Consider the following 27,822-nt stretch of genomic DNA (forward strand, 5'->3'; position numbering starts at 1 on the left):
AGAAACTCTTCAACTGAATTTTATGGTAAAAAAAATGTATAATCGTAGTTAGAAATGGTGAGGTTTTTAGTGACTAAGGTACGTGGAAAATTGGCAATCATCTCAATCTCATGGTTTCGGTTGTGTCGTGTGGGAAGTATTCATAAATTTCCTTTGTTTCTACCACGCCGATTGGGGGGGGGGGGGGGGGGGGAAGACCAAACAAAATCTTCAGTAGTGGGTTCGTCCGTTGATATGGGTATTGGCACTGGTCCCTGGGGACCTATAAAGCTATTATTACATCTAAAGTACTATAATTGTAAAAATTGGTTTTTATTTATATTAATATTTTTGATGAAAAATAAATATTTCTTTTAATAGAAAAATGCCAAAAACCGTCCAATTTTCGGAGGAAAAAATTACCAGTCACAAACAATCACATTCACATATAAAAGTACCATTGTTGCTCAATCTCCATACCATAAGTCAAACAAATTTAATCTTCTAAATTAACCCATAAGCAGCAGTAATTCCAATTCGGCCAAATAATTTAAAACCTCACCGACTCCTTGCTGTAAGGCCACATGACATTGTTCCTTCCTCATCAGAGACGTTTATAGCCACTTCAAAATCCAAAATAAAAAACAAAATAGAAACAAATTACTACTACTTACCATTAAATTATTTAATGTAATTTATTTATTTTCAATTTTTTAATAGAAATATTGTTTTTGTGTGTTCTTGATACCTTCCTTTTCACACTCTTCCCCTTAATATATAGACCCTCGAGCTCCTTAGTTTCCAATCCCTGTACTCTTCTCTTCTCTCTCTTTTCTGAAACTTCTCTTTTTCCGCAAGGATTCTCTCCTTAATTAGCGGGATTATACGAAGTTTCAGTTCAGCTTCTCAAAACACTTCTGCATTGTCATTTTTTTCTTCTTTTTCACCTAACTGCATTCAACACATTTTTCATGGAAAAGCTAACACAGCTCGTTTCTATGCTTCCTCTGTTTTTTCTTCTACTTCCATCATTATCCTTCGCTGGTGGCCATGACTATGGTCAAGCTTTAAGCAAGAGCATTATGTTCTTTGAAGCTCAGAGATCTGGTTATCTTCCTCATAACCAAAGAGTTTCGTGGAGATCTCATTCTGGTCTTCAAGACGGTAAAGCAAGTGGAGTAAGTGCAATTTTCTTTTTCAAATTCATTCTCTCATATATATATATATTTCTTTTTTTTACAGTTTCTCATTTTAGTTGTTGAAATATGCAGGTAGATCTAGTGGGTGGTTACTATGATGCAGGGGATAATGTGAAATTTGGGTTACCAATGGCATTTACTGTTACAATGATGTCATGGAGTATTATTGAATATGGTAAACAAATGGCTAGTAGTGGTGAACTTGGTCATGCCATGGAAGCTGTGAAATGGGGTACTGATTATTTCATCAAAGCTCATCCTCAACCTAATCTTCTCTATGGAGAGGTACTTACTTCTTACTCTGTTTTTTGACCTTTTGTTTTCTAGTTTTTTGTTCAATCAACTTTTTCTTTTTCAAAAAGAAATAATATACTCCCTCCGGTCCTATTTATAAGAGACAATTTAATTTTTAGATACATTAAATAATTTATGTATTTGGTTTAGATTATTGACTAGATACATACATTATTCAATGTATCTAAAAAGTCAATTTTCTCTTGTAAATAGGACCGGAGGGAGTATAATATAGTATTCATGGGTTAGTCAAGTGTCTTTTTATTTTCCAAGGAGTTAAAGTTGAATTTGGAAGTTTATAATAATACTGTTAATTTAATTGAGTTATTAGTAATATTATTTATTTATGTGAATAAACAATGATGTTATTGTTTTGGTCATTTTGACAAATAGGTAGGAGATGGTAACACTGACCATAAGTGTTGGCAAAGACCGGAGGATATGACCACTGACCGTCGCGCTTATAAGGTTGATCCAAGTAATCCCGGGTCGGATCTCGCCGGAGAAACCGCCGCCGCTATGGCCGCTGCTTCCATTGTCTTCCGTCGCTCTAATCCTGCTTATTCCAGAGAACTCCTCCGTCATGCCTATGAGGTTTCACTCTCACACCACTCAACACTGTCCATATCATTTATTTATTTATTATTGTTTAACAAGTACTAGTATAGTAAGTTTTGGTTATGTGAAAATGAAATGTGAAAACTAAAAAAGAAGTAAAATAGATAAATAAAAGATGAAGCATGGTGTGTATGAGTTGTTTCTTGTTACTGATCATAGCGGCAAATATTGGTGAAACGGTTGAACTTGAAACTAATACTAATAGGCAGGCAGTTACTGGTACTACACTTTTATTTATGACTCTTCTGTCAGAGACGTTATTGCCACCAAATTGTGCTGCATGAGTCGGTAGTAGTAGAACTGCATTTAATTTATGGATTCAATAAACATAAATAAAGTCTCTAAAGATTTTTTTTTAAAAAAACTTATCGTTATTTTTGGAAGTAGATGAGATATTGGTGATCCAAAGATTTTGGTTTATTTTTATTATTAAAATTTAATTTTTATAATACAAGTAGTGTATTTTTATCTTTTTGAATTCGTTTGTAAACATTAAAATCAACTCTAGTGTACCTAATATTTGCTCACTGAAAAAGTAGGAGGATGGAGATAATATTTTTAGGGACCCATAAAAATACGTTTTGTTCACTTGTGGAATTTTGTTTCCCACTTTTTCTTTTGTCTTCTTCATTCCTACTTTATTGAGCAAGAGTTCACTCAATTTAGGTTCTTTCTTAAAACAACTAAACAAGTGTAAAAGAGGTAAAATCCTCATTTAACCATTTCTCCTTTATATTATTTCTAACCCCATAATAATGATAAAAGTAATAAAGTTGTGGTCCAAAGCAAATTGTAAATTTTCATATCTAAAAAATGAAAAGAGAAAAGAAAAGAAAGACCGGGTTTTCATGCCTGCCTAGTGAAGCGACACTTTTGTTGTAATGGTAAACGCTTTTGACCGTACATATTGATATCTGTTTGGAATTAGATCCTAACCTTCCCATTGAAGAGATTCATATCACACAAAAAACGAAACTTCGTTATTTACCATTTTGTCATGACACGTGGATATACTGTCGGTGCTGCCATTTTTTTTTTCTTTTCCTTGTTGGGTCGAAATTACACTTATCCCATTTGTTTGGTATCACTCATTTATTTACACTGCCACAACTGGGTAGTTACTTCCGCAACCATCAATATGGATATTGCTTGAACTATACTATCACATTAATATTGGACCTATTTTTCCGCTGTCATGTGCCTCTATTACAACCTTTCACACTAGCTCAATGCTGTTCCTGTTTCTGATTGTTATTGATAGGTGAAGACACATGTTGCATTTAATTATTCATTTATGGCCATAGTTAGAGACTTGGATGAGTAATGAATGAAGAAAGATCATAGATGCTTCTGAAATTCTATTTTACTATTGCTCTAGATCTGAATCGAATTTACTCAGTTTTCGGGTATTTTAGTTCTAACATAATAAATGAGTATACCAAATACTACTAGTTTGCAGGTTGATTTAATTAATATATTTACCATTAGAGGAGCTTAATATTAATTATATTATTTAATTAATGAAGATAATTGAACTTAATTGACTCCATTCTGTTTCCAGTTTCCACATGGAACCAGTAAATTGATTTGTCTCTGGTTTTGATAAATTATTGCAGTTGTTTGATTTTGCGGATAAATACAGAGGCAAATATGACAGCAGCATCACAGTTGCACAGAAGTACTACAGATCCATCAGTGGCTACAATGTAAGTGTTCTAGTTCAACTGTGGACCAATACAAAAATTCAATTATTGCTTGAATATTAATAATTGAATGTCGGGTAATTGTGCGCGCAGGACGAATTGCTCTGGGCTGCTGCTTGGTTGTATCAAGCATCTAACAACCAATATTACTTGGATTACCTTGGTAGAAATGGTGACTCCATGGGTGGAACTGGTTGGCAAATGACTGAATTTAGTTGGGATGTTAAGTATCCTGGTGTTCAAACTTTAGTTGCTAAGGTAACATCAATTTTTTCAAAATATTGATATAATCAAATGCATTTATTGACAATGACGCATAATGTTCAAACACATATTGGCTAATGTCTAGTATGTATTATCAAACATTTGTGGCTAAACAGTTTTCTACTGTTTCTTGATGTGTAGTTCCTGATGCAAGGGAAAGCTGGTGTTCATGCACCTGTGTTTGAAAAATATCTGCAGAGGTCTGAGTATTTCATGTGTTCATGCATTGGAAAGGGTACTCGTAATATTCAGAAGACACCTGGTGGCCTAATATACCGTCAGAGATGGAACAACCTGCAATTTGCCACAAGTTCCTCCTTTTTAGCCACTGTCTATTCTGACTACCTTGCTTCTTCTGGTAGAAACTTGAAATGTGCTTCTGGAAATGTTCCTTCTTCCCAGCTTCTCTCCTTTGCAAAGTCTCAGGTAATTAATTCCATCTCATTTAATTCAACTTTAAGGTCTATGATGTGCAAACACCAGATACAGAACATTGACACCAGGCTCACATTTAATACGAAGTGTTGGTGCTACATATTTCAAGGGAGCTCATCAATTTTTGTGTTTAAAATTAATCTTCAGGTGGACTACATTCTTGGAGACAACCCAAGAGCTACAAGTTACATGGTTGGATATGGAAACAATTACCCTCAAAGAGTTCACCACAGAGGTTCATCCATTGTGTCAATCAAGGCTAATCCAAATTTTGTCAGCTGTAATGGAGGTTATGCTACTTGGTTTAGCAGCAAAAAGAGCAACACCAATATACTAACCGGTGCTATTGTTGGTGGACCTGATGCATATGATGACTTTGCTGATGAAAGAAAGAACTATGAACAAACAGAACCAGCAACCTACAACAATGCTCCTCTTATAGGTGTTCTTGCACGACTCAGTGGTGGTCATGGTGGCTATAACCAGCTCCTTCCAGGTATTGGCATCATTATCGTGAAATTTCTGCACCTCCTGCTATAAATAAATCTTTTGGTGATCGTAAAAGTAATTGCGGTATAATTTCTTCCTTACAGTTGCTGAACCAGTTCGTAAGCCTGTTGTTACTAAGCAACATTCATTCACCAAACCAAAGACAATTCCTTCCCCAGGTACTGCTTGGTATATAGTAGCATATGGTTGGTTTAACTATCTAAGAAATACTTACTCAATTAGACACCAAAATGACATGTTGAGATCAAAATCTAAGTGATGAACTTCTCTTTTTCAGCTTCATGGTCAGGCCCAATTTCCATTCAGCAGAAAATGACCAGCTCTTGGGTTGCGAATGGAAGAACTTATTATAGATACTCAACAATCGTGACTAACAAATCAACCAAGAATCTCAAGTCTCTCAATCTTTCAATATCCAAGCTTTATGGTCCAATCTGGGGACTCACAAAGTTTGGTGATTCATATACATTCCCAGCATGGATCAACTCATTGTCAGCTGGTAAAAGCCTTGAGTTTGTCTACATCCATTCTACCACTCCAGCAGATGTCTCAGTTGCGAACTACTCATTGGCCTGAGAATGATCAATTTGGTTTAAAAAGTCGGATGCGAGTGGTTTATTGCTTTCTTGTGTAAAACGAAATGTGCAAATCTTCTCTTGGTGTCAAATCCTTTTCTTCTCTTGTTTATTTTGTTTCATTAGAATAGATAAAAAAAAATAGATAGATTATATAAGATGGAAGGAGCGGTGCAGAAAGGAGTGAAGAGACAAGAAAAGAGTGCTCATCCTCTTTCTTATCCGCTTTACAACTTATATACAGTGAGTAATACAAGACAGACAGACAACAGCGAGACAGTGATAGTTGAGAAGTTCAGAATTTAAATGAACTTCTTAACATGTTAGAGAAGAGTCATCACTTGTATTTTTTTTCTAAAGCTTTGGATGTCTTTTCTGTGTGATGTTATGCTTTGCAGCATTGTACTCCATATATAAACAGTTTGTGCTATAGTATTATGTTTTTATGTTGTGCAATGCTTGTTTGGTTATTTCAAGTATATGATTGCTAATTCAGTGCTTGATCAATTCCAACTTGAGATATATGAGGTCTAATGGAGACTGTATTTGAATCTGAATTCTAACATTACTCTAATCAGTTTCATGAAAAAAGTAATGCTAGATGCAAGCAGAGGAAATCCATATGAAATAAAATGTCACAATATCAGATTGTTATGATCAGTCAATTAGTATTTAACACAACACAGTAAAAAACATAACAAAATCATTTTGTTGTTGTTGTTAATTTATTCATGCTGTGAAATATTTTCACCACAAGGGATTCGAGCTAATAGAAAATCACTGGAGAATTGGCAACCTGTTACAAACTAAGATTCTTTTTGCAACTATAAGGTGTAGTAAAATCTCTTGGTAAAAGCAAATTATGAACGAACTTGAGAACATAGAGACATATCTGAAAACTAACTTTCAGTAACATGGCATGGAGCACACAAACCTACAAAAATGAATGAATGGACAACAATCTAATCAAAGGCAACTGCCCCTTACTGAACGGACAATATTTTATCATCACTCGTGGTGGGCTTCAACACTGAGAGGATTGCAGGTAAACTTTTTGTGTGGTGCTAAAAGAAACCTGAATAAGATTCGTCTAATATCAGAAAAATGTTTATATTGAGATATTCTGCTGTTGATTCATCAGCTGACGAGGGTAGGTAGTAGACATTTCTTAACCCAATTAACAGTATTAAAAAATTCTAGCCACCTGCCCACCAGTAATGCCTTATTTACTCCCTGAAATCGAGGGTTATAGTAACATTAATTAATTTTGAAAAATATAAAACGTGATCTCTAAACTTTTTCTTGTGTTATCATATTCTGACAAATCAACAATTTTTAACCTTTTTCTGGTCAACTTATTAAATTTTATGCTGTCTACCAGAACAAAAATTAATCATGCAAGGTGCATATAGGATCATATGAATTGAAGCATAAAATTCTGCCTGAAAATTGAAATGTTGTTCATTTTAGGACCCTTCAGAAAAATTGAATGATTCTATTTTTTTTACCCAAAAGTTTCATTCCAATATCAAACTTTTGTTCACCATATTGGAACAGTCAAATCCAAAGTGTACCATTTTATTCAAGTGTTATTTGGTTAGTTAAGCACATCATTTGAGTCTGAAAAAAATTGATTAACATTTGATAAAAGATGAGATGAATTAATAAAATAAAATAAAAAAGCAGATAATTAATTATTTGAGGTCAACCAGCATAATTTCTGATTTCCAGCAAAACCTGGGCTGGCAGTGTATTAAGGCCCAAATGGGATGACGAGGCCCATGTTGAGATGTTCAAAGAAGGAAGCTTCGTCCTGAATAAACAAACAATCAAGTCATTTTTGTTTTCTCTTCTTCTGAATTCCAATAATTCAATTTCATTTCGTAAATCACAATCACAATAACAAACAGAGAGAAAGATGATATCATTGGTTGAACTCTGCATTGACGCAGCTTGTAAAACCAGAGAAACCGTTGACAAATGGCGGTTACAAAGACGATCTCTCGATTGCTTACCTTCTCCTCTCGCCGACGCTCTTCTCCGCCGCCTCATCACTCGCCGTCTCCTCCACCCATCTCTCCTCGAGATTTTCAAAAACAGTGTGGAAGAGGTTGATTTGAGAGGAGAAAACTCCGTGGATGCAGAATGGATGGCATATTTAGGAGCATTTCGCCATTTACGTTATTTGAACCTTTCTGAATGTCATCGAATCAATTCTTCTGCTCTTTGGCCTATTTCAGGAATGAATAGCCTTAAAGACTTGGATCTATCTAGATGCTCCAAATTTAATGATGCTGGAATTAATCATATCCTTTCTGTTCCTAATTTGGTGAAGTTGCGCATTTCCAAAACCAGTGTCACTGCCAATGGAGTCAAGCTTCTTGCCTCTCTTAAACACTTATCTCTTCTTGACTTGGGCGGTTTGCCCGTAGATGATGCATCTTTAGCTTCGTTGCAGGTATTTTTTTTATGCTACCGTTGATTTTGATTGAGATTGATTTATGCTCTGCATTTAAATTTAAAAGAATGTTTTGCCAATATATATTTTTATTGTTTTCTATTGTTGCCGGTTAGTTGTAATCTGATACTCAATTGGATTTAGTTTAGCACCGTTTTTGAACTGTTGTTGTGTTTCTTATGTAGTGATCTGCATCACAACATACAAGTTGCGACACACAATTCTTTAATTACTGGTCGAATTCACTGTTAGACTTCGTTGTTTGTTTTAGTTAGGTGAATATTGCCTAGTTTTTTTCCAGTGTGTGTCTGCATTGTTCGGTGGTTTTTTTTCATACAAGTCTGTGTTGCCAGTTCTCAAGTTTTAGTAGTAATGTTCTCTCCTTTGAAACACCTGTTCTAGGTACTGAAAAATCTACAACACATTGAACTCTGGGACAGTAAAATATCAAACCAAGGTGCTGCTATTCTTAATACGTTCCCCAAGTTAGCCCATTTGAATCTTGATTGGACTAACGTCACAAAATTGCCTGATTTAACATCTCTTGAATGCCTCAACATGAGTAATTGTACTATTGATTCTATTCTCAAAGATGGTAAAGCTCCTTTGACAAAGCTTATTTTCTCTGGGTCTACATTCCTGAATGAAGCTGAAACCTTATCGTATGCAAATACATATTTCCTGTCCTTTCTGGACTTGGCCCATACCGGACTTGACAAGTTCTTCTTCTTAAGTAAACTGAAAGTAATAGAACATCTCAATCTCAGCTCATGTATGATGGATGATGATTCAGTTGAGATGGTTGCATGTATTGGTGGAAAGTTGAAAAGTCTGAATCTGAGTGGTACTTGGGTTAGCTCTGCTGGATTAGGGATTTTAGCTGGACATGTTCCCAATCTTGAAATTCTGTCACTATCTCAGACATCAGTCGATGATACTGCCCTCTTATATATCAGCATGATGCCTTCATTGAAGGATGTTGATCTGAGCAATACAAACATTAAAGGTATTTGATTACATGGCATAGTTGTTACTGTTGTGAGTTTATATAGTACTATTTCTGCAGCCGTTAACGAGTCTTTTTCTTTACTACGGAACAACTCCTCAATAGTAAATTTTTCTGCTACATTTTCACATTTTTGATGAAAAACATGACATCTTTGCTGATGAATATTCTCGTGAGGCTAAAGATTCCAAATTCTTCTGTTATATATTTTTGTTTTAATTTAACATTGACTGTCTCACAGATCTGGAAGTTTAATTTGGAATCCCACTTGAGTTTCTTCTATAGCAAATCTTATCTATACTTAGACCAGCTATTCATCTTTTTCTGTATGTCCTGCATTAATATGTCAGGAGAAAACAACTCATTTGCACATGTCGTGGCTTTTATTCAAGCTGCCTTGTGGAATCAAGTGACCTTTGTTGGGTGTTTGCACATTAGATTTAAATAACTTCTTACAATCCTAGAAATCCATAATTACAGAAGAAAAAGTGACAGTCACACTCCATTAAAACAAAAAGACAGTCACTCTAGGACAAACATGTTTTCCGTATTAAGAAATCTTAAAGTTTGACGTATATTAAGATAGTACTGCTGAGGCATGTAGTACCCGTATTAGACTATAATACGGGGTGTGAACTATAGCAAGAAAATAATTAGTATTTATATAAATCTATCTTATAATTGTTACACACGAATTCTTATTTCTCATCTTGTTTAGTGAATTAATTATTTGGTCACTTTGTTTCCAACCATCGATGCAGATTTGACAGGTTAAGCATTTAATTCAAGTTAATTGTTTCAATTAAACAAATTTTGGTTTTCTTGTATATGTGTTGTTCAAAATGTCTAAATACTGATTTCTGTCTTCATTTGCTGCCTGTAGTTTAATACTTTGTCTATAACCTTCTTGTCTGTACTCTGGACTCAGGGTTTTTGCACCAGGGAAGTTCTGATTTGGATTCGCTCTCTCTAACGGCCCTACAAAATCTGAAACAATTACAAAGGTTGAATTTGGAGCACACTCAAGTCACCGATGAAGCTTTATTCCCTTTATCAAGCTTCCAAGAACTGAGATATTTATCTCTTAAAAGTCCTTCACTTGCCGACATCTCACTTCACCATCTATCATCAGTTCCTAAGTTGACAAAGTTTAGGATTTGTGATGCGGTTTTGACAAATTATGCTTTTGATATGTTTAAGGCTCCTGGAACTCTTAAACTTATGGACCTCAGAGGTTGTTGGCTCTTGACAAAAGAAGCTATCGTATCATTCTGTAAAAATCACCCACAAATTGAAGTAAGGCATGAACTTGTTACTGTACTTCCTTTTGAAGAAAATGGACTTCATCATTCATCTCCATCTCGATTAACTTCAAAGACTATGCAAGCAGCTAGGAAGAAAGAACAAACCTCCTTATCTCCAAATTTTGTAGGTAATTCCCATTACGTTTCTAATCTTTTGGTTGCTTATTTTTAAATGATCTATCTAATTATAAATTTTCTTTTATTTTGACATAGATCAAAGGACGAAATATAGTAGAGATGAATTACTTGCATTGCAGTTTATGTCTTTGCCTCTTGCATCCAGTAGTGAAATAGACGACTCAATACTTGAGAAGCAATTGGATTGAATGTAGTAATCTCTTACCATGTAACTATCTGCTCCCATTAGATTGGTAATTTATTTTTTTCATTGTCTATTTAAATATTCTGGTATTTCATTATCATATAAATTTACTTTGTTTTTCCATTTATGCTGGATACATGCATTCAATGTAGTTCTATGGATCTGAAGTGGTTTTTTTTTTTCCCACCAAAATTTAGGTGCAACTCATCTGCTGTTTGCATAAGGTGAAAGCTGAATTATGTCAACTGAATGCGATTAAATCGTATAGAGCTCTGGCTCAAACCTAACCTTGTATTGTGTACATGTAGATATGTAATGTGTATTAAGAGATGAATGTTTTTTTTTGTTGAGTGTTATAGCTGACACACATGGGGATTGGTTCCTCCTAGTTTCTTCAAGTCTCCAAATTTACCGGATTGCAATCATTTAGGGAGACGTGAATCGCAGAGCAGCTGAATAAGATCCGACGGTTCAAATCCCATAATCAAAGAGAATAGATGAGAAGTTGTTCCTTTTACCAAAGCTTCCGTGAAATTGTGTTCACTTTAAATTCCTTTCTCTCGCCTAACTGTGCATCGAAGTTTATAGATTCCTACCTGAGGAAGAATTTTGTTGTGGTTACAACCATTGCTAGCAGTGGAGTTGTTTGACGTGATGAGAAGCCGTGTTACAATGAAAGCTTGGAAGTTGGGAAAAAAGAGGGAAGTAGTTTACTATCCCCGCTAGAATAGAACTAGAAGGATGCGGGAGAAACTCATATTTTGTTTTTTATGCATATCTCTCACTTCATAGGAAATAAATGTTTTTGAATGGGTTTTACATTAAATTTCATTTTTTTTGGTGTCTGTTTATTTTGTGAAATTTTTTAATATTTGTTCTTGTCTTGTTAAAGAAAAGACTCTTGAAGTGAATAATTGTCTTGCATATTTTTTTAGGGTTAAATATGTTTTTGTCCTTATAAATATACCAACTTTTTGTTTTGGTCCCTCTAAAATTTTCCTTCAACTGTTAGTCCTTATAAAATTTTCAATCACTACTTTTGACCCTATTTAAAAGTTAATTTTTTTATTTTTTTTAGTGAAATGTGTAGAATATTGTAAAAACATTTTCCGAAAAAAGTTAGATTTTTTTAACAAAACACAAATTAAATATAAATTTTTAACCGTAATAAATATAAAAATTCATGTTTTGTTAAAAAATTCTAATTTTTTTTAGGAGATTCTTATAATATTATGAATTTTTCTGCGAAATATGAATTATACATATGAGTTTAATTTAAAGGGAGACCGAAAGTGAAGATGGAAAAATTTTTAGGGACTAAAAGTTGAAGAAAAAATTTAGAGGGATTAAAACGAAAAGTTGACATATTTATAGAGACTAAAAACATATTTAACCCTTTTTATTATTATTTTCAGAAATGCAGTCACTAACTAGCATTTTATCTCATCTCTATCACAATGATTTACTTCTTTTTTTTATAGGTAAAAGTTAGTTGTTAATGTTGTTAGAGAGGAGGGAGGAAATGTTAGTAGCTGAGATCGAACCCTATATCTTCAACTTTAGCAGCAATGATTCACTTTAAAAGTTACTTGTCTTGTTATCATTATCAAGAAGTTAAAATAAACGCATTTTAGAAAGAAAAAAAATTCTCTCAAAGTAAACATTGGGGGATTTAGGTACTTGGGAGGGGAGCGAATGGATTTGGGATCTTAGGTGGAGGAGACCTCTGTTCGTTTGGGAGACGGAGTTTGTGGTGACGACCAGGCACTCCCCCTCTGATAGGGAGGATGGGTGGTCTTGGACCCAGTCTCCTGATGGTCGATACTCGGTGAAATCGGCCTATTCTCATCTTCTAAAGGGTCTGCTGGGTTCGGGTGCTCCTCAGGGTGCCGTTCTTCAGGCAATTTCCCGAGTAGGGAAGTTTTGTGCCCCTTCCATAGTGATTGTCTTCTCTTGGCAGCTTATCATTGATAGGATTCTTACCAGGCGCAACCTCGTTCGTTGTGGTGTCCCGCTCCCGGACGGTGGGTTGGGATGTGTCTTATGTGGTGCTCCGTCTGAGTCGTTGATGCACATGTTCCTTTCGTGTCCCTCGATCTTTCCTGTGCGGTATCAGGTGTCTAGGTGGTTGGGGTGGGAGTTAGTTATCCCACTAGGTCTTGCCCAACAGTTCCTGTACTTTACGGGCTTAGGTGGTGGGAGGAGAGCTAGGTTAGGTCTGCTTCTGGTTTGGCATGCTGTTATTTGGACCATTTGGACTTCTCGGAATGATCTTATTTTTTCTGGTGGTGCTCTTCGAGAGGAGCCTGTGGTGGATAGAGCGAATCTCTTAGCTTGGAAGTGGTTCCTGGCTAAGTGCCGTGCAAATTCCTGCTTTTTCTATGAGTGGGAGATGCACCCCTTCCTGTGTTGGCAGCAGTAGGGTGTTGAGGTGGTGGTTTGCCCGGGGTTGTGGTGGGGTTGGGTGGGGGTTCGCTGCCTCTACCTTTCCGGCATGTCTTCCTGGTTTTCTCTTTGTGTTCTTTTTCTTTGGAGACTTGCTTTCGGTGTGTGGTGTCTCCCTTTGGAGGTGCTTGTCAGTGGTTTCCCTTTTTCCCTTTTTCTTTGCTGCATGTTCTTTTGGTGGTGCCTTTGGGGTGTTTCTATGTCCTCGCCTGTGAGGATAGGGTTTTACCCTATGGGTGGTGTTGCGGGCCGTCTTCGGGTGACCTCTTGATGTATTTTCTACTGTTTTCTTTATAGTGATATATATATTGCCATTAAAAAAAAAGAACAACCGAAAAAAATTCCTTATTTTTCTTCTGTCTATTTTGCATACAGGTAGAGCTAGGGTCCATCCTTTTGAGATTGTAGGATTGTTTATAGGATAGTTCAGATGAATTATGTTTTTTTATCCAATTGAAAACTTTGATTGGATCAAATTTTCAGATAAAAAATTAATATTAAATTTTTTAAAAATAACAATTATACAAGTATATATTATTTCGTGCAAATTTAGTAATACTGCTACGTGACCTATAAAAAAAAATAGTATCACTATCAATAGAATGTTTTTAACAATCATACAAAAACAAATAATAAGCTTTTTCTCATTACATTACACAAATGTTCTCGCAATTATTGTAGTAAGTGATCGAGGAGAAAAGTGCAACAAAATCATCAACATCTTAAAACCTTTTACCAAAATTGCAGACTCAAAGATTTGAATCAAGTAATTGAAACACATGTAAACAAAGATGTCAGTTTGAAAGAGAAAAAAGATTCAACGTTCGATTTTCCTTGATACCAATTTTTATTAGTTAGTATGACATTTTTAAAAAAAAAAAAAAAACACGAAAGAGTATTTTTCTCTATCTTTACGGTTGAACAACTATCTGTTGCAAATTATGTATATGCCATCTATATAATTAAAAAAAAAAAAAAAAAAAAAGGAATTAAACAAGTGCTTTTACATTGCCTCAACAAAAAAAAGTGCTATTGCATGAATAAAAGAAATTGTCTCCCATAGCATATACAAAAATAATTTAAGTGGTTTTATTTGGCCGTCTTGTACATCTCGTCAATGATATTCTGTGCACAAAAATATTACAATCAGTACTGAAGCAAGTATGTGCTTAAGTTTCTACAACAAATAGATAAATAAATAAATAAATAAAAGGAGCAAAATAAAATTGATTTGATAAATTGAGAAGTTCAATGGAATTAGAAAGATATTTTATGGGGCAACTTTATAAACTGTACTTATGTCCCTGACTTCTGACATTCAATTATAGTTCAAATGTCCAATTATCACAGCAGTGATTTGTCAACTTAGTGAAACATAACATAATCCAAAATTTTAACAAGTTATACCTGGTAGTACTTAAGCAACTGCGGTCTCTTTTTCTTAAATGTTGGTGTGAGAAGATCACGTTCCATGTCAAATGGAACTGGATCAAGATGAACAGCTTTAACAAACTCAAAACCTTTCAGCTACAAAAATGAACAAAAATCATGATCAGCATAAAGCTTCAGGAGATTTACCTTATACATACTTACGATACTTGCAATTCTGACAATCATGCAAAATGATTTTGATCCATCCAACTATTCAACTCAAGTAATTCTATTAATATTTTAAAAAATTTAAAACAGATATGTGATTAAGTGGTTTTAAATAGAACCTTCTTTTCCTTCGCAATCTTTAAGAGCTCTCCAAGTATGTAATGTTTCGCCTTTGAATCTTCACATAGAGAATTAAAGTCCATCTTCATATCATTTGCTTGAGCCCAATCTTCAACTGCTTTCTTGCTTGGGTTAACAACAGCAACAAGGAAGTGCTCAAAACTGTTTCCATAGATCCATATCTGAAACAAAGAAATATAAAACACAATATAAACATGTCAGAAAACATTGTCTGCTAATGAAAAGAAGCTGAAACTAAACATTATTCCACATATTTTCTTAACTCCTTTAAAGGAAAACAAATTCATTGCAAAATAGTGCTTCGATCTAAACTATTCAAAGGGTTTAGAATACATACGGATTCAATAGCATTAACTTGAACATAAATATTCTCCAGGTTTTCAACAGCAACATATTCGCCTTGTGAAAGCTTAAATATATTCTTCTTTCGATCGATAATTTTCATGCTTCCATTAGGTTGCCACTCTCCAATATCTCCTGTTTAATATATCATGCATGAATAAAATGTGACCATATGTACAACAAGTATAGATTATCCAAAGTTCAACTGAAAGAACCTGTATGGAACCATCCATCAATCATAACTTCTTTGGTGAGGTCTTCACGTTTATGATACCCAGCAAAAACGGTACCACCCTTAATACAGATTTCTCCTCTTGGTTTGGTTGCAAGTGCATCATATCCCATTTCAGGTACAGACTCCAGACACACTTCAATATATGGTAAAGGAGGTCCCACCATACCAAGCATATTTATTTCGTTTGGTATTGTTACAAAGGATCCAGCACATGTTTCAGTAAGACCTACAAAGGCCGAAATCAAGTCCATATTCAAAAAGGAATTTTTTGCTGATTTAATACATCAATAATCACAGACTAAATGTAACAGAAGTTCATGATAGTCCAAATGTTGTGAAAGAACATACCATATCCTTGTAAGATGTGAGCACAAGTCACAACACGCAGGAAACCTTCAACATGTTTCGATAGAGGCGCAGCTCCAGACAAAACAATACGTACATTACCCCCTAAAGCTTGTTTTACCTGATCATGTTGCAAAAACATTATTATTAGTACAGAGCAATTTTGTTACGGTTATTGTTTGTTCGAACCAAGACAGTAGTGAATTAAAATATGTGAAACTACAATCACCTTACTGAATACAAGTTTGTCCATTAATGGAGCTGCCGTTTCATGTTTTTGCCCTCTTTCCATGCTATGCAACTTGCTGCAACATATTTCATAGTTTATATTATCAGAACATTGCAATGCATCATCATCTTCTAAATGAAATTTTGTGTGCTTTGATTTACATAGGAACACTCATACAATAATGAGTCATATTTCCATCATTTAAAACACGTTACTTACTATGTATAGGCCCAATTGAACATCGTCTGTTTCACAAAACCCCCATTATTAATCTTCTCTGTCAAACCTGTATAACAGATGGAGGTTGAGATTTTCATTGCATCATCATCATCATTATTTGTTGTTGTTGGTGGTGGTGAGAGGAAAAATTGTTCAAAGAGATGGATATTAGAATAAGGAATTCAATAAAAAGACCCACTTCAGTGACTAATAAGAACTTTCTTAAAAGTATAGTTTTGTTCTTCATGAAATCATAATTTTCTCACAAACATCACATGGTGTTGGAAAGATCACTAAACTGTAAACAACGACAAAAACTTACCTGTGTACACTCTATCAAGCACACGGGGAACGGCACAAAAAATAGTTGGTTTTAACTCAGCAATGTCTTCCATCAACAATTTGATATCCTGCAGCCACATTGAATAAATAATAGTGCTCATATTAATCTCAAATACAAATTTTGACTTACTTGATGTTAAATTTAAGAAAATCCAATATACTATAATCACATCAAGCCTTCATTAAGTAATGAAAGATTTATCACGTATATATTTATACTCACCCCTCGCCAGAAACCTAATGCAGCACCACTCCATATGATTCCCTCTTCAATAATCCTGTCAAAGATGTGTGCAAGTGGAAGGTATGATATGTATACATCTTTCTCATGCATCTGCAAGCAGAGTCAACCGATAGCGGAACTTTCATTACCAAAAAATGAAATAGCATTTTAGGAGCAATTTAGCTTTGTTGAATAGCAGCACACAATGGTGTTGCGGAATTTGAATAAATTGTTATTGTTCCACGATAAGCTATTTAGTACAAAATATTGTCAAACAACGGCTGTAGCGGCACTATAGCATTGTTGTGCAGCTGGATTTGATCAAACTGCTTAAGATTCATATTAGAAGACCAAAATGCTTTACTTAAATGGAAAGATGTAGGCATTTTAGGAGTCCCTTGTATGTTCATATAATTGCAAGAAAAATATGTTTTAATAGAAAACTACTCACTTGTTCATTGCAACTACCTAATATCTTTTTCATCCCAGATAAAAGTGTAATAATGTTCTCGTTGGATATCAATACTCCCTTGGGATCACCGGTTGTTCCACTTGTGTACATTATTGTACATATGTCGCTTTTCTTTTTTACAGGAAGATCAAAATTCTTATCATGACCCTGTGACATACATTAAAAAACTCGAATGAGCAATCCAACCACAAAATATCGATAAGACAATCGTAAAACATAACTTCCTCTTGTCATTTCTGGACTGAGTGTTAGAAACAAAACTTGCAATGCAAGAAGTGTATCCAGAGCTTTTTCATGACAAATTTGCAACAGATAGGAGGAAAAATAGTAATAATAACCCACCACTTCTAAAAATTCATCCCATGAATATATTTTCACCCCCAACTTCTCAACTTCTTGCTTTTGTTCTTCAGAAACTTTTCCAAAGCTCACAATTGCTACACAAAATAGATAAATAATTAAACAAATAAAGATAGTTGCTTCTTTCATTTTAGGAAAGGAATTAATGGAGAAAATCAATGAAACTTACTCTTGAGATACTCTGCTGCCTTTGGAAATGTCTTCAATAGCTGAAAAGTTTCAGAGAAAATATATGCCTTAGTTATAGAAATTTCAGATCACACTTTCTAATCCTTCCTAATAATACATTGCTACCACACGTATCATTAATTCAATAGATGAACCTCAGGTATCTTCTTTTCTTCGACAAATGCTATCGAGACCTCTGCATGAGATATAACAAACTCCACAGCCCCGGCACCTAAATTAACATTTGGAAAATAAATATTAAAGTGGTAACACAATATAGGTAGATAAATGCCAAAGAAAGTGGGATCATACCTAAGGTATCATATAAAGGAACACAATAAAGTCCATGAGCATTGCAGGCCTGAAATTATCTTAAAATATGTAAGAACATGTTGAGTTAAAAGGATAATAGAAGCTAGCTTAGCAACACTAAAATTGATCATCACTATTGGTGACAAAGGATGTCCAAGAGAGAACCAAATAGTGGAACCAAACTTTCTATAAGAACAAATATTCAATAGATGAAACGAAGTAACAATTTAAAAAAAAGCCTTGTTTTCCTTCCATGTTTAAAATGGATCATAAACAAACTAGAACAATCACATTATTACATTAACAATATTTAAAAAAAAATGAAAATATACAACAGCACAAAGGTACAAGCAAATATCAACATATAACTACAACTGAAACCTTAAAAAAAAAAAAAAAAAAAAATCATATGCAAAGAAGATAACATGAATGAATAAATAAATAAATAAGTTCAAAATAAAATGTACCTCCATGCTCATAATCCATTCCGGACAATTGGCGCCATAAATGCCGCATTTTACTCCCTAAAACAAGCAATATATATATTTAGCTTGCATACACACAATACAAGAAAAGATACTAATATGAGGCAAAAGATCCCGTAGTCCTTCATGACGAAGCTATTCATGAAGATCTCAAAGTGTAATAACAAGAATATATAATTGTAAAAGAGAAAGAAATTACGAGAATTTTGAATTTGTTTTTGGTATGCAAAACAATGCGTCACAAATAACAGAAGAACTGAGCAACACATTATGTAGTGAGAATCCAGGAATTGCAGTGACAATGATAAAAGAGCCTTGTTTGGATTGATTTATTTCAACTGATCTACCGAGATAAACACTTGTGAGTTTATAACAACTTACGACTGTTAGATAATAAAATATTGTACTTAAGTTATTGGGTTTTTATATTTCTAGGTTAGTCAAGCCCATTTAGGTTTTAATATAATCTCTCATAACTCTATTTTTATTTTTATATGCTATGCCATTTGATATTTTATGAAACTCTAGCGTCCGCATTTGTTTTGTTATTCTCTCTGAACCTGCAATGATGACAATGACATGTCTATAAGCTGATTTCTGATTATTTCTATTAGTTCTCAAGGATGGCACATGAAAACAGCTTATAACTCATGATAACAGTTTGATGTTATAGTATTTTTTGTTTTCAATATTGCTAATACTTAAGCACTTATATGATAAGCTATGATGCTATAAACGCTTTATTAAACTGTTTATCCAAACATGGCCTATGCAAAAATAATGAGAAAAAGTAAAAGCAATCATCAAGAGTAAGCACATGTGACTTACTTCCCCATAACCACAAGCACGAATGGACTTCCCAATTTTGATCACCAAGTCATACACTTCTTTGTAAGTTTGCCAATTGAATTTGCCAGGCTACAAGAGTGTGAGAAAATTAAAAACTAACAACAAATTTGCATAATGGCAATGAAAGAGAGTGAAAAGAGTGTTTACATCCCCATTCACTATTTCACGGCGACCCAGCATTGGATTTGTTGGATACTTCTCAACAGCAGTCCTGAACTAAATTAATTTGTTAAATCTCTTATGAAATACTATGAATCACTAAAACATACACAGACACGACATTGACTTGTCGACATATGTAATAATTTGAAGAGAAAAAAATTGAATGTATCTAAATGTATCGATATTGTGTCGTGTCAGCAAAGACACACTTTCGATCAAAAATATTGGTGTTACATAGATGAAACCATAACCCACTTCATGTGTCCCTCTTGTTGTATGCACATTTTTTCTCATTCTATTTTTCTTTCCAAAAAGTATATCAACTCTAACCATTGTTACCTTGTGAAGCATTGCTTTCACAAATTAGTCATGTGGTATTTTACCATTGTTTAGATTATTTATTCCTATTCTAATACATAAATGACAATAGTTTATATTATCTTTACACTCACTCAACTTTTAAAATATTAGTTCTCATTTAAAATTTATGTTTTACATAGATTTTATATGTTTTGCTATACACTCTTTTGATTTTTAAAAGTAAACCATATGTCTTTGTATTTTAATTATCTCTATAGATTAATGTTTTTTAGATGAAATCTATATCTTAATTCGAAATTTATAGAGCTAGAAAGTATTTGTTTTCAAGAGATACAATTAGAGATCTCTGAACAAGTTCAATCTAATTGTTCTACTTTGACAATGCTTACACAAAACAAAAACTTTCACATTACCCACTGCAATTACTTCTGAGAACCACAATTTAGATGTTGTGTCATGTAAAAATGGAAATAAAAAAAATAAAATAAAAAAACGTGATCTACGAAAATATGTATGAGGAAGAAATGAAAGAGACCTGAAAACATCCCAACATGTATCGAGACCTTGAATGGGAGGAGGAGAGACATCCTTAGTGAAACAGCTACGATAAACAGGACCCATAGATGGCCTACCATCTTTGGCATCTCTAGCTTTCTCAACCTCAACGATGAATGATTTATCTTCAGCCATTATTTAATTAAATGCTTCTCTCTTTCAATTAAGCTAAATGGAAACAAAGAGAAAGAAGTAGGGTACGTATGATCAACTGAATATTCGACAACTTGGTGCTGCATGTAATGTGTGTTGTGTTACGCTCTAACTTGTTACGGTTACGATTGGTCAACAATTTCAGATCATTTAATGTCACCTAAGAACGTTTTTTTTTTTTTTTTTAATTTATGAATATAATTTGGTACCTTCTACATTACTTTTAACAAATTGAAGAAAATGATATATATATATATATATATAAGAAAATTAGATTAAGGGACACATTTAAGTCTGTCTCTTCTAATTTAAAGAGAAATGGTATTTGTACAACCATTTTGTGACAATTTTCTCTCTCATACTTTCATTATGTTGATAAATACAACTATTTTGTAACAATTTTTTGACAACTCTCTTATACTCACGTAATGTTTCTCTTTTCTTTTTTTTCTCTCCACATTGTTTTTAACCAATAAAAAGAGAGGAAAAAAAAAAAGGTTATTACTAAAGTTGTCATTAAATATCATTGCTCAAGAAAGTTATCAAAAAGAGAGGGGATAATAACATCATGTGAGTATGAGATAAAATAAAAAGGTTGTTACAAAATAGTTGTACAAGTATCATTTCTCTATTGTTTGGGTTTCTGTATCAATATCTATTTTCTTTGTAAATTCATGGTTGTTTCAAAATTACACACCTCTTAAAATTATAACGAGAAATATTAGTTTTAAAATTCCCCTCCGCGTGTGACATATATGTAATTAAAATCCCTTCTCCCCTAGTTTGAACCGAACATATGTTAGTGAAATATATTTTCTCCTCTTCGTTATAATCCCTCCTCTCGTCTCGACTTAACCAAACAGATGCACTGAACCAAACAGACCCTTAGCAAGGATCAAATCTCCATGGTTGCAGCACCTTAGCAACAAGCAGAGAACAACCATTGTTGATTTGTGCTTGGTCGGTTGATTTCTGTATCAGATCATTTCTTTCTGTCTGATCTGCTCTCATTTGAGAATGTTGAGAGATCTCGAAGACTACTACACTGATTTTCTTCTTGTACACATAGTATAACAAGTATATTGCAGCATAACCTTGACCACAAACATTTACCAGGAGTAGAAGCAAATGCCACCGAGCAAAACAACTATACAATGAAAGCCAGATGAATAAAAAAGTATACTAAGTTCAAATGATAAAGGTAAAGAGTTTCCATGCATTAAAATACAGCTAGCCTGTGCTAGAAATGGAAATCTCGGTTAGATTTGAATCGACCAAGAACTGGTGTTGCAGCAGGCCAAGCATACTACTATTCTGAAAGTGACACCACGAAATTATCATTCGAACACACTTGTCAGTTGCCATATCGACCTCTTCCCCATGGAGGCCTCCGGTTACCAGCTCCATTGTTCTCCACAACATTGTTCTGCCTTGAGACAGCTTTCATTCTTTGCTCCTTCATGTTTGCAAACAGTGAATCTAATGTCTGAGACCTTTGGTTTGGCTTTATATTGTCACCCAGCTGCTGCTGATGACGACGATGTTGCTGCTGCTGAGGGGGAGGCAGTGGCTGTGACAAAAAATTCACAAAAAAAAATGAAGCTTTGCACATCAATAATCTTAATCTTATGACTATGAATATTAAAAGAAGACACTTCAATTCAGCTCCACAACCAATTCTTTTCTAATTTCTGATGATAATAAGTTTGACCTAATCACCATAAACGTAAATGGTGACTCTACTAATCCTTCAAAACACCTTCCTTATACCTTCAAGCTCTTGCAACCTTACAAAACAAATGAGGGCATCATCATGGTTACACATGTTATAAACCCAATTCAATTCAAAATTGCTAAGCACGGAGACAGACACCTTAAAGTAACCTTCACCTAGTATCGGTTGTATTCACTGAAAGTACTCTTTCCATTAAGATGTTACAATCGGGGTTAAATGTATGTTTAGTCCTGTAAAATACTTTACATTAAAGTTTAGCCTCTATGGTTTTTTTCTTTTCTTTTTTCAGTTTAAGTTCCCACTAATAACAAATGCAACATACGGAGCTAGACAACAGACACATGAGCAGTAAAGAAAATTGCCACACCTTAGCAGAAAAACCTCCACCAGCTACCCTTCTCTGATTTGCATGGACATGGAACCTGCAGCCAGATAGAAAATAGAATAATTGAAGAGCAGAAACAAGATATATGTTCCAGATATTCCCAAGAGCATTGACTAGCATTTGACATGCTCAGTACCAATGATAGTTTTTAGTAGAAAAGTATAGACACTGCCCACTACACCTCACTTGGAAAAATGCTGATATCTTATTCTATATATGCCATATAAAAAGAAAGAAGAAATAATTTAACGACAGAGATCACATATTTGAAGATCAACTTTGGGAACAACTTCGAAATTTCCCCAGAAATCTCGCATCTGCAACAAGAACAGGAGTTTGTGCGATCAGTGTCCAATAACTTGTACGACGCTTAGCACATACCACATCTGTCCCAACTTATATGAAACTTAGTATACTGCGGAGGTTGCCAATTAAGTAGACCAATTGAAAAGACTGTAACCAATTGAAAAGCCTGTAAAGGTTCCAATATGACTTCTTCATAAGAACCATATTTGCTATATTGCCGCAGGCTTGGTAACTACGGCACCATTTACCCACATGCACCTTGTATAGTTCTAAAAAGAGCTCGCATTGAAACAGATGTTTAAAGAGCAACATCTTGCCATTGCAATGTTTGTCAGACACAGAAATAGATCACCTGACTTGCTTGATTGCCAGTAACAAAATGTATGAAAAGGACAAGGTTAATGGAAAATATAACCAACAATAGTCATGGCCTTGCAACTCATAATGAGAAAATGAGTCTAAAATAAGGAGACCGACTAACTATACACATGTGTAATGATAATGTGAGCTTTATCCCTTTGAACTGACAAAGGCTGACGATGAAAGGTTCTTAGTTAGTAGCTACAATACAAACTGAACGACTGCAGAGTTGTCTCTCAATATACAAACCAACCACTAAATAAGAGTAGCGATATCACCCTGACTTTTTGTGCATGTCTAATGGTACCAAGGTGGAGTTAGGGAAACGATAGTGTCTTGGCCCCCCAACGTTTTAAACTTCACTTGATTATGTAGTATAAAAATTATTGTGCACCATCCAGGTTCTAGGACTACATTTTTGTCATACTAAAGTTGGTCATTTAACGTCTGATAGGTGATGCTCCCCCCTCAAGTCAGATTTATGATCGCCCTTGAATGGTTACAGCCCCCCTCATAACGGGAATCAGATGCATTGGGAAGAAGAATCTTAAGCTATCATTCCTAGCAACATGCTTCTGACAAAACATGTTTCTTCTACCTAGCAATCCCTTTGCATCACCAGTCTGCTCAAGCAACATCACTCCACTTATGTAGGTTGAACATCCATACTCCATAGTACATTAGACATCAACCCACTCAAACCATGATGTATGCCGAATATTGTTACTGTGATATAATAATACAAGCACTTCATAATTCCATTAACATGTGACTGGGTCTCAATACATTCATAATATCAAACTGATTCCTTTTGTAGAGGAAAAAATCTTATATATGGGAGGCACATTTATGATGTCATCAATATCATTGATGGGTCATGGGTTACCTGCAATGATGCATCAATTTACAAATATAGTTCAGCCACGGATCTCAACCACATCATTCAAACTTAAAACGTTCAGTTCAGCCCCAACTTTCTCTTATGTTCTGGTTCCTAACACCCACGCATATAACAATAAAAGAAAAACATAATACCTTGTTTTATTCCAGTTAGCCATCTGATTACGATTAGCAGCTCCATAGTGCAGAGGAGCAGTAACAGCTTTTCGTGCAACCTCGGTTGCAAAGGGAAATTGGTTTCCCTGAAAATTCGACCTTCTATTTGCAAGAACTCCCTGATCACCACGTATATATAAACAAGTTCATATTGGAAATATTAAAACGTACACATAAAAAAAACATAATGCAAACTTAAAATGACTGTGTTTCATATACATACTTGTCTAAGAGAAGATCTCGACTCCATGTAACGCCGCGCTTTCAAAGACTTATCTTGTGCAAGAGTGTTTGAAAACTTTTTGCTTTTATTCTGCACAAACATACATAAGAATCAAGGAAAATAATAACTATTATGAAACACGGACTGTGACACAGACACAACGCAGGATACCAATCAAAATAACAACTATTCCATTAAAAAAAAAATTAAAAAAATTGGATAGTTATTATTTTGGTCACTTGTCTTATACGATACGAGTATCGTATGATTGTCGGACACTGCAACACGCCTAATCCTAGAGATGCATGTGCCTCATACTATTAAATACCATGAATATCAGGCTAAGAGAAAAATAAGCAGAATAATGTTCCAAAGGAAAACACTTACCAAAACCCTTGTTGGCTTCATAGTTTTAGGGTCTTTAGACATTTTGATTATATCATCTGTGAACACCAACATAAAATATATCAAAAAGGGTCTTTATAGATAAAGGTATTATATGTGTGAAGTAAAAAAAACAGACCTAGTGTCATGTCCATCTTCTTCTCTGTAAGAGCAACAAATTCAGTGGTAAGTGGTTTAGCTACCATCTTCTTCTGAAATAAAGGCATAAACGTGATTTCAATTAAAAGTATAGATATATTATATTAATTAATTAAAAGATTATGTTCTAGGGTTTGAAAGAACGCATACGATAAAACGTGAGGGTGAGTAAAATAAGCATAGAGAGAAAGGGATGAATAAAAAAATGAGAGAAAGCTTACAGTTGGGAAATCGAATGGAATTAAATCGAATCGACTGGTAGTGTTACGGTGCGTATTGGATTGGACTTGGCGAAGAAGAAAGAAGCACACAGTAAAGTGAAGTGAATGTTTATAAAGTATTTTATACGCGTTAAATACACGCAAAATATCTAACTATCCCTTTCAACAAAAAAACAAAAAAAAACTAATAGTTGTAATATCTATTTTTTTTTAGGGGTTTATAGATAATTGTTAGTGCTCATGATGAGGTGTCTTTTTTTTTTTTTTTAAGGCAAAGAGAAAATATAATAAATAAAACAAACAGGTACAAAGACTGAGGGGAGCATTGGATCTGATCCAGGAAAACTCAAACGGGAATACATCGTAAAAAAAAAAAAAACAGTTCAAGTGGTACAACTCTAATCTATCCTAACAAAAATACACTAGTCAATGGCGCAACTCAGCGAACCCGCATACAGACGCGAAACCAGGTTACAAAAAAACGTGAAAATTGGACATCCGCATAGAACAGTTAGAGTTTAAACCAATCCAAGTCCCAACAACCCCCTGAATCAACAGCAGGCATAAAATGCTCTTTCGAGCAAACAACGCGTAAAAACTCAGATCGAGGGATGAGTTCAATACGTCAAAAACCATACCCTATCGGGTTAAACGAACCAGACCCTTTTGGGTTTTATGAACCTCAACCACTGCAAAAAAGGATCAGATCTGCAACCCTCCCCAATCTTTGTTGTACACACACAAGGAAGACACAAAACGAACACACGATGCTACACGCCCACCGGCGCCCACCACAGCCACCTGCAAGAACAAACACAACCACCACGATCCAAATGACGACGAACGATCCGGGAGCACGACGAAGGAGGATTAATCGTGGAGGAAAGTCACCACACCTGCAGCCGCCAAAAACGGAACAACCAGGACCAAGCACCGGGACAAACGAACATAAGCACATAAGCACATCACCTAAAACAAACAAAGCACGAACAGAAAAAAAAAACAGTAGAAAAACATAGATCCAGCTAACAACAAAACCGGCAGCATAGGACAACCACGAAAACAAAACAGTCGGCGAAACAGCAAAAATCTCAGCGACGCCGCAACAGTACAAGGACAAGGCAGCGACGATCTGAACCATCATTGAGGAAGGTCGAAACAACGACAAACCCCAAACCTGCAGAAAGAACATAAAGAAGCCGGATCTGAGCAACAACACATAGCACATCGAAGGCCAACAAAAAAAGACCCGCGACGACAAGCGCATCTTCAGAACTCCAAGCACAAAGTCACAGACTAGAGGCCGAGAGAAACCCATTTTTCCGACAAACCGCCGCCGAGAAAAACAGGAAGAGAGGCGGTGTGGATGGTAAACCCACAGTCACACCACCACCAACATCACCTACATCTTGAAAGTAGAAGCTTTGTATATAAATGGAAGGCGGTTTAGATGGATTTTTAGAGAGAGGTCAGAGAGTTTAGTTTTAGTGAGAGAAAGTCAGTTTTTTTATCTTCATCATTGAGATATTGACCACCTGATGAGGTATCTATAATGTATATAACTAGCGAAAAACGTGTCCGTCTTTCTGTTCTTTTTATTACGCTGACGTTTGAAAATTATGAACGGTGTTTTTTAATGAAATTTTAATTTTGATAAAAACTAAAAATATAAATGTTTGTTGGTTTCAAATTATAACAAACCAAATCAACCATGATTATTTGTTGAGTTTTTCTATTCACACCCTATATATTTCTGGTTACACCCAATTTTTTTTTAATTTTTTTGATAATACCAAAATTGTCCTTTTATATAAATTTTTTGAAAATCTTGATTTCTTTCGTTGTCACTCTAAAATTCCACTCTCTTTCACCCATCAACGATCAAACAATCATGATGTTCAATTAATTTCTATGAAAGATTAAAGAGTGAATCAAAACATCTTTCATTCATACTCGATTGCATATAAATAAGTGAATTTTTTCTTCTTTTTCAATAACGCTGGTTTCAATTTTCTTGTTCTTGTTCAACTGCACTGTACGACAGTTTCAGTTTTACATTGTTGAGGTTAACTTAAATTCAGTTTAAGTATGTATACTAAAACTCAGTTTACATGAGCTACTTAAACTAAGTTTACATGATCTACTTAAACTGAGTTTAAGTATGTACACTTAAACTCAGTTTACATGACCTACTTAAACTATGTTTTCATGTACATACTTAAATTGATATTACGTATAATCATTGAACAATATTGAACTTTTAGATGTACACTTAAACTCAGTTTACATAACCTACTTAAACTGAGTTTACATGACCTACTTAAACTGAGTTTAAGTATGTATACTAAAACTCAGTTTACATGAGCTAC

At 34.6% G+C, this 27,822-nt stretch overlaps 4 protein-coding genes across 8 annotated transcripts; 2 read left to right on the forward strand and 2 right to left on the reverse strand.

Moving 5' to 3' along the window:
• The first annotated feature begins 768 nt into the window (after positions 1–768).
• Positions 769–6,072, forward strand: LOC25502177 (endoglucanase 6). The gene is made up of 9 exons (XM_013591732.3): positions 769–1,157; positions 1,251–1,463; positions 1,866–2,066; positions 3,707–3,796; positions 3,887–4,051; positions 4,199–4,483; positions 4,640–4,988; positions 5,086–5,160; positions 5,280–6,072. Exons 1-9 carry the CDS (start codon positions 951–953, stop codon positions 5,576–5,578), a joined length of 1,884 nt encoding a protein of 627 aa, XP_013447186.1. The 5' UTR covers positions 769–950; the 3' UTR covers positions 5,579–6,072.
• Positions 6,073–7,337: 1,265 nt separating this feature from the next.
• On the forward strand, positions 7,338–11,512 carry LOC25502178 (uncharacterized). 4 transcript variants are annotated; one of them, XR_003007999.2, is made up of 5 exons: positions 7,338–8,035; positions 8,438–9,041; positions 9,970–10,469; positions 10,559–10,716; positions 10,865–11,512. XR_003007999.2 is itself a non-coding variant. In XM_024773388.2 (5 exons), the coding sequence occupies exons 1-4, from the start codon at positions 7,496–7,498 to the stop codon at positions 10,669–10,671; spliced, it is 1,761 nt and encodes a 586-aa protein (XP_024629156.1). In that variant the 5' UTR covers positions 7,340–7,495; the 3' UTR covers positions 10,672–10,691; positions 10,865–11,512. The 4 variants fall into 4 exon arrangements, 2 of the variants coding, with proteins under 2 accessions (XP_024629156.1, XP_013447188.1); XR_003008000.2 differs by having other exon boundaries at positions 10,559–10,691; XM_024773388.2 differs by having other exon boundaries at positions 7,340–8,035; positions 9,970–10,473; positions 10,559–10,691.
• Positions 11,513–14,010: 2,498 nt separating this feature from the next.
• On the reverse strand, positions 14,011–20,785 carry LOC25502179 (long chain acyl-CoA synthetase 4). Of its 2 annotated transcripts, XM_013591736.3 has the most exons (19): positions 20,452–20,785; positions 19,581–19,644; positions 19,413–19,502; positions 18,567–18,623; positions 18,100–18,148; positions 17,943–18,019; positions 17,789–17,828; positions 17,602–17,696; positions 17,239–17,406; positions 16,788–16,898; positions 16,545–16,632; positions 16,223–16,289; positions 16,004–16,079; positions 15,778–15,895; positions 15,410–15,655; positions 15,190–15,329; positions 14,831–15,013; positions 14,520–14,639; positions 14,011–14,237 (listed from the first exon to the last, which is right to left on the reverse strand). In XM_013591736.3, exons 1-19 carry the CDS (start codon positions 20,604–20,606, stop codon positions 14,202–14,204), a joined length of 1,980 nt encoding a protein of 659 aa, XP_013447190.1. In that variant the 5' UTR covers positions 20,607–20,785; the 3' UTR covers positions 14,011–14,201. The 2 variants fall into 2 exon arrangements, with proteins under 2 accessions (XP_013447190.1, XP_039684463.1); XM_039828529.1 differs by lacking the exons at positions 19,413–19,502; positions 19,581–19,644; positions 20,452–20,785 and adding an exon at positions 18,784–18,879.
• Positions 20,786–21,695: 910 nt separating this feature from the next.
• Positions 21,696–25,598, reverse strand: LOC25502180 (uncharacterized). The gene is made up of 7 exons (XM_024773857.2): positions 25,454–25,598; positions 25,213–25,285; positions 25,077–25,132; positions 24,690–24,779; positions 24,446–24,585; positions 22,727–22,781; positions 21,696–22,194 (listed from the first exon to the last, which is right to left on the reverse strand). Exons 2-7 carry the CDS (start codon positions 25,277–25,279, stop codon positions 21,979–21,981), a joined length of 624 nt encoding a protein of 207 aa, XP_024629625.1. The 5' UTR covers positions 25,280–25,285; positions 25,454–25,598; the 3' UTR covers positions 21,696–21,978.
• Between the last annotated feature and the right edge of the window lie 2,224 nt (positions 25,599–27,822).

The sequence above is a fragment of the Medicago truncatula genome, chromosome 8 (assembly GCF_003473485.1).
Source record: "Medicago truncatula cultivar Jemalong A17 chromosome 8, MtrunA17r5.0-ANR, whole genome shotgun sequence".
Classification (NCBI taxonomy): Eukaryota; Viridiplantae; Streptophyta; class Magnoliopsida; order Fabales; family Fabaceae; genus Medicago; species Medicago truncatula.

What these genes read in the sequence shown, in the direction of transcription:
- LOC25502177 (XM_013591732.3), top strand. Translation starts at nt 951, where the DNA reads ATGGAAAAGCTAACACAGCTCGTTTCTATGCTTCCTCTGTTTTTTCTT. An exon ending in CTAATCTTCTCTATGGAGAG is followed by an intron (nt 1,464 to 1,865) that starts GTACTTACTTCT and finishes TTTGACAAATAG; the next exon opens with GTAGGAGATGGTAACACTGA. An exon ending in AAAGACAATTCCTTCCCCAG is followed by an intron (nt 5,161 to 5,279) that starts GTACTGCTTGGT and finishes TCTCTTTTTCAG; the next exon opens with CTTCATGGTCAGGCCCAATT.
- LOC25502180 (XM_024773857.2), bottom strand. Translation starts at nt 25,279, where the DNA reads ATGGTAGCTAAACCACTTACCACTGAATTTGTTGCTCTTACAGAGAAG. An exon ending in GAAGATGGACATGACACTAG is followed by an intron (nt 25,133 to 25,212) that starts GTCTGTTTTTTT and finishes TGGTGTTCACAG; the next exon opens with ATGATATAATCAAAATGTCT. An exon ending in GTGGAGGTTTTTCTGCTAAG is followed by an intron (nt 22,195 to 22,726) that starts GTGTGGCAATTT and finishes TTTTTGTCACAG; the next exon opens with CCACTGCCTCCCCCTCAGCA.
- LOC25502179 (XM_013591736.3), bottom strand. Translation starts at nt 20,606, where the DNA reads ATGGCTGAAGATAAATCATTCATCGTTGAGGTTGAGAAAGCTAGAGAT. An exon ending in TCCTTTATATGATACCTTAG is followed by an intron (nt 18,020 to 18,099) that starts GTATGATCCCAC and finishes ATGTTAATTTAG; the next exon opens with GTGCCGGGGCTGTGGAGTTT. An exon ending in TAGGTAGTTGCAATGAACAA is followed by an intron (nt 16,899 to 17,238) that starts GTGAGTAGTTTT and finishes CTCTGCTTGCAG; the next exon opens with ATGCATGAGAAAGATGTATA.
- LOC25502178 (XM_024773388.2), top strand. Translation starts at nt 7,496, where the DNA reads ATGATATCATTGGTTGAACTCTGCATTGACGCAGCTTGTAAAACCAGA. An exon ending in GAGCAATACAAACATTAAAG is followed by an intron (nt 9,042 to 9,969) that starts GTATTTGATTAC and finishes CTCTGGACTCAG; the next exon opens with GGTTTTTGCACCAGGGAAGT. An exon ending in CTTATCTCCAAATTTTGTAG is followed by an intron (nt 10,474 to 10,558) that starts GTAATTCCCATT and finishes ATTTTGACATAG; the next exon opens with ATCAAAGGACGAAATATAGT.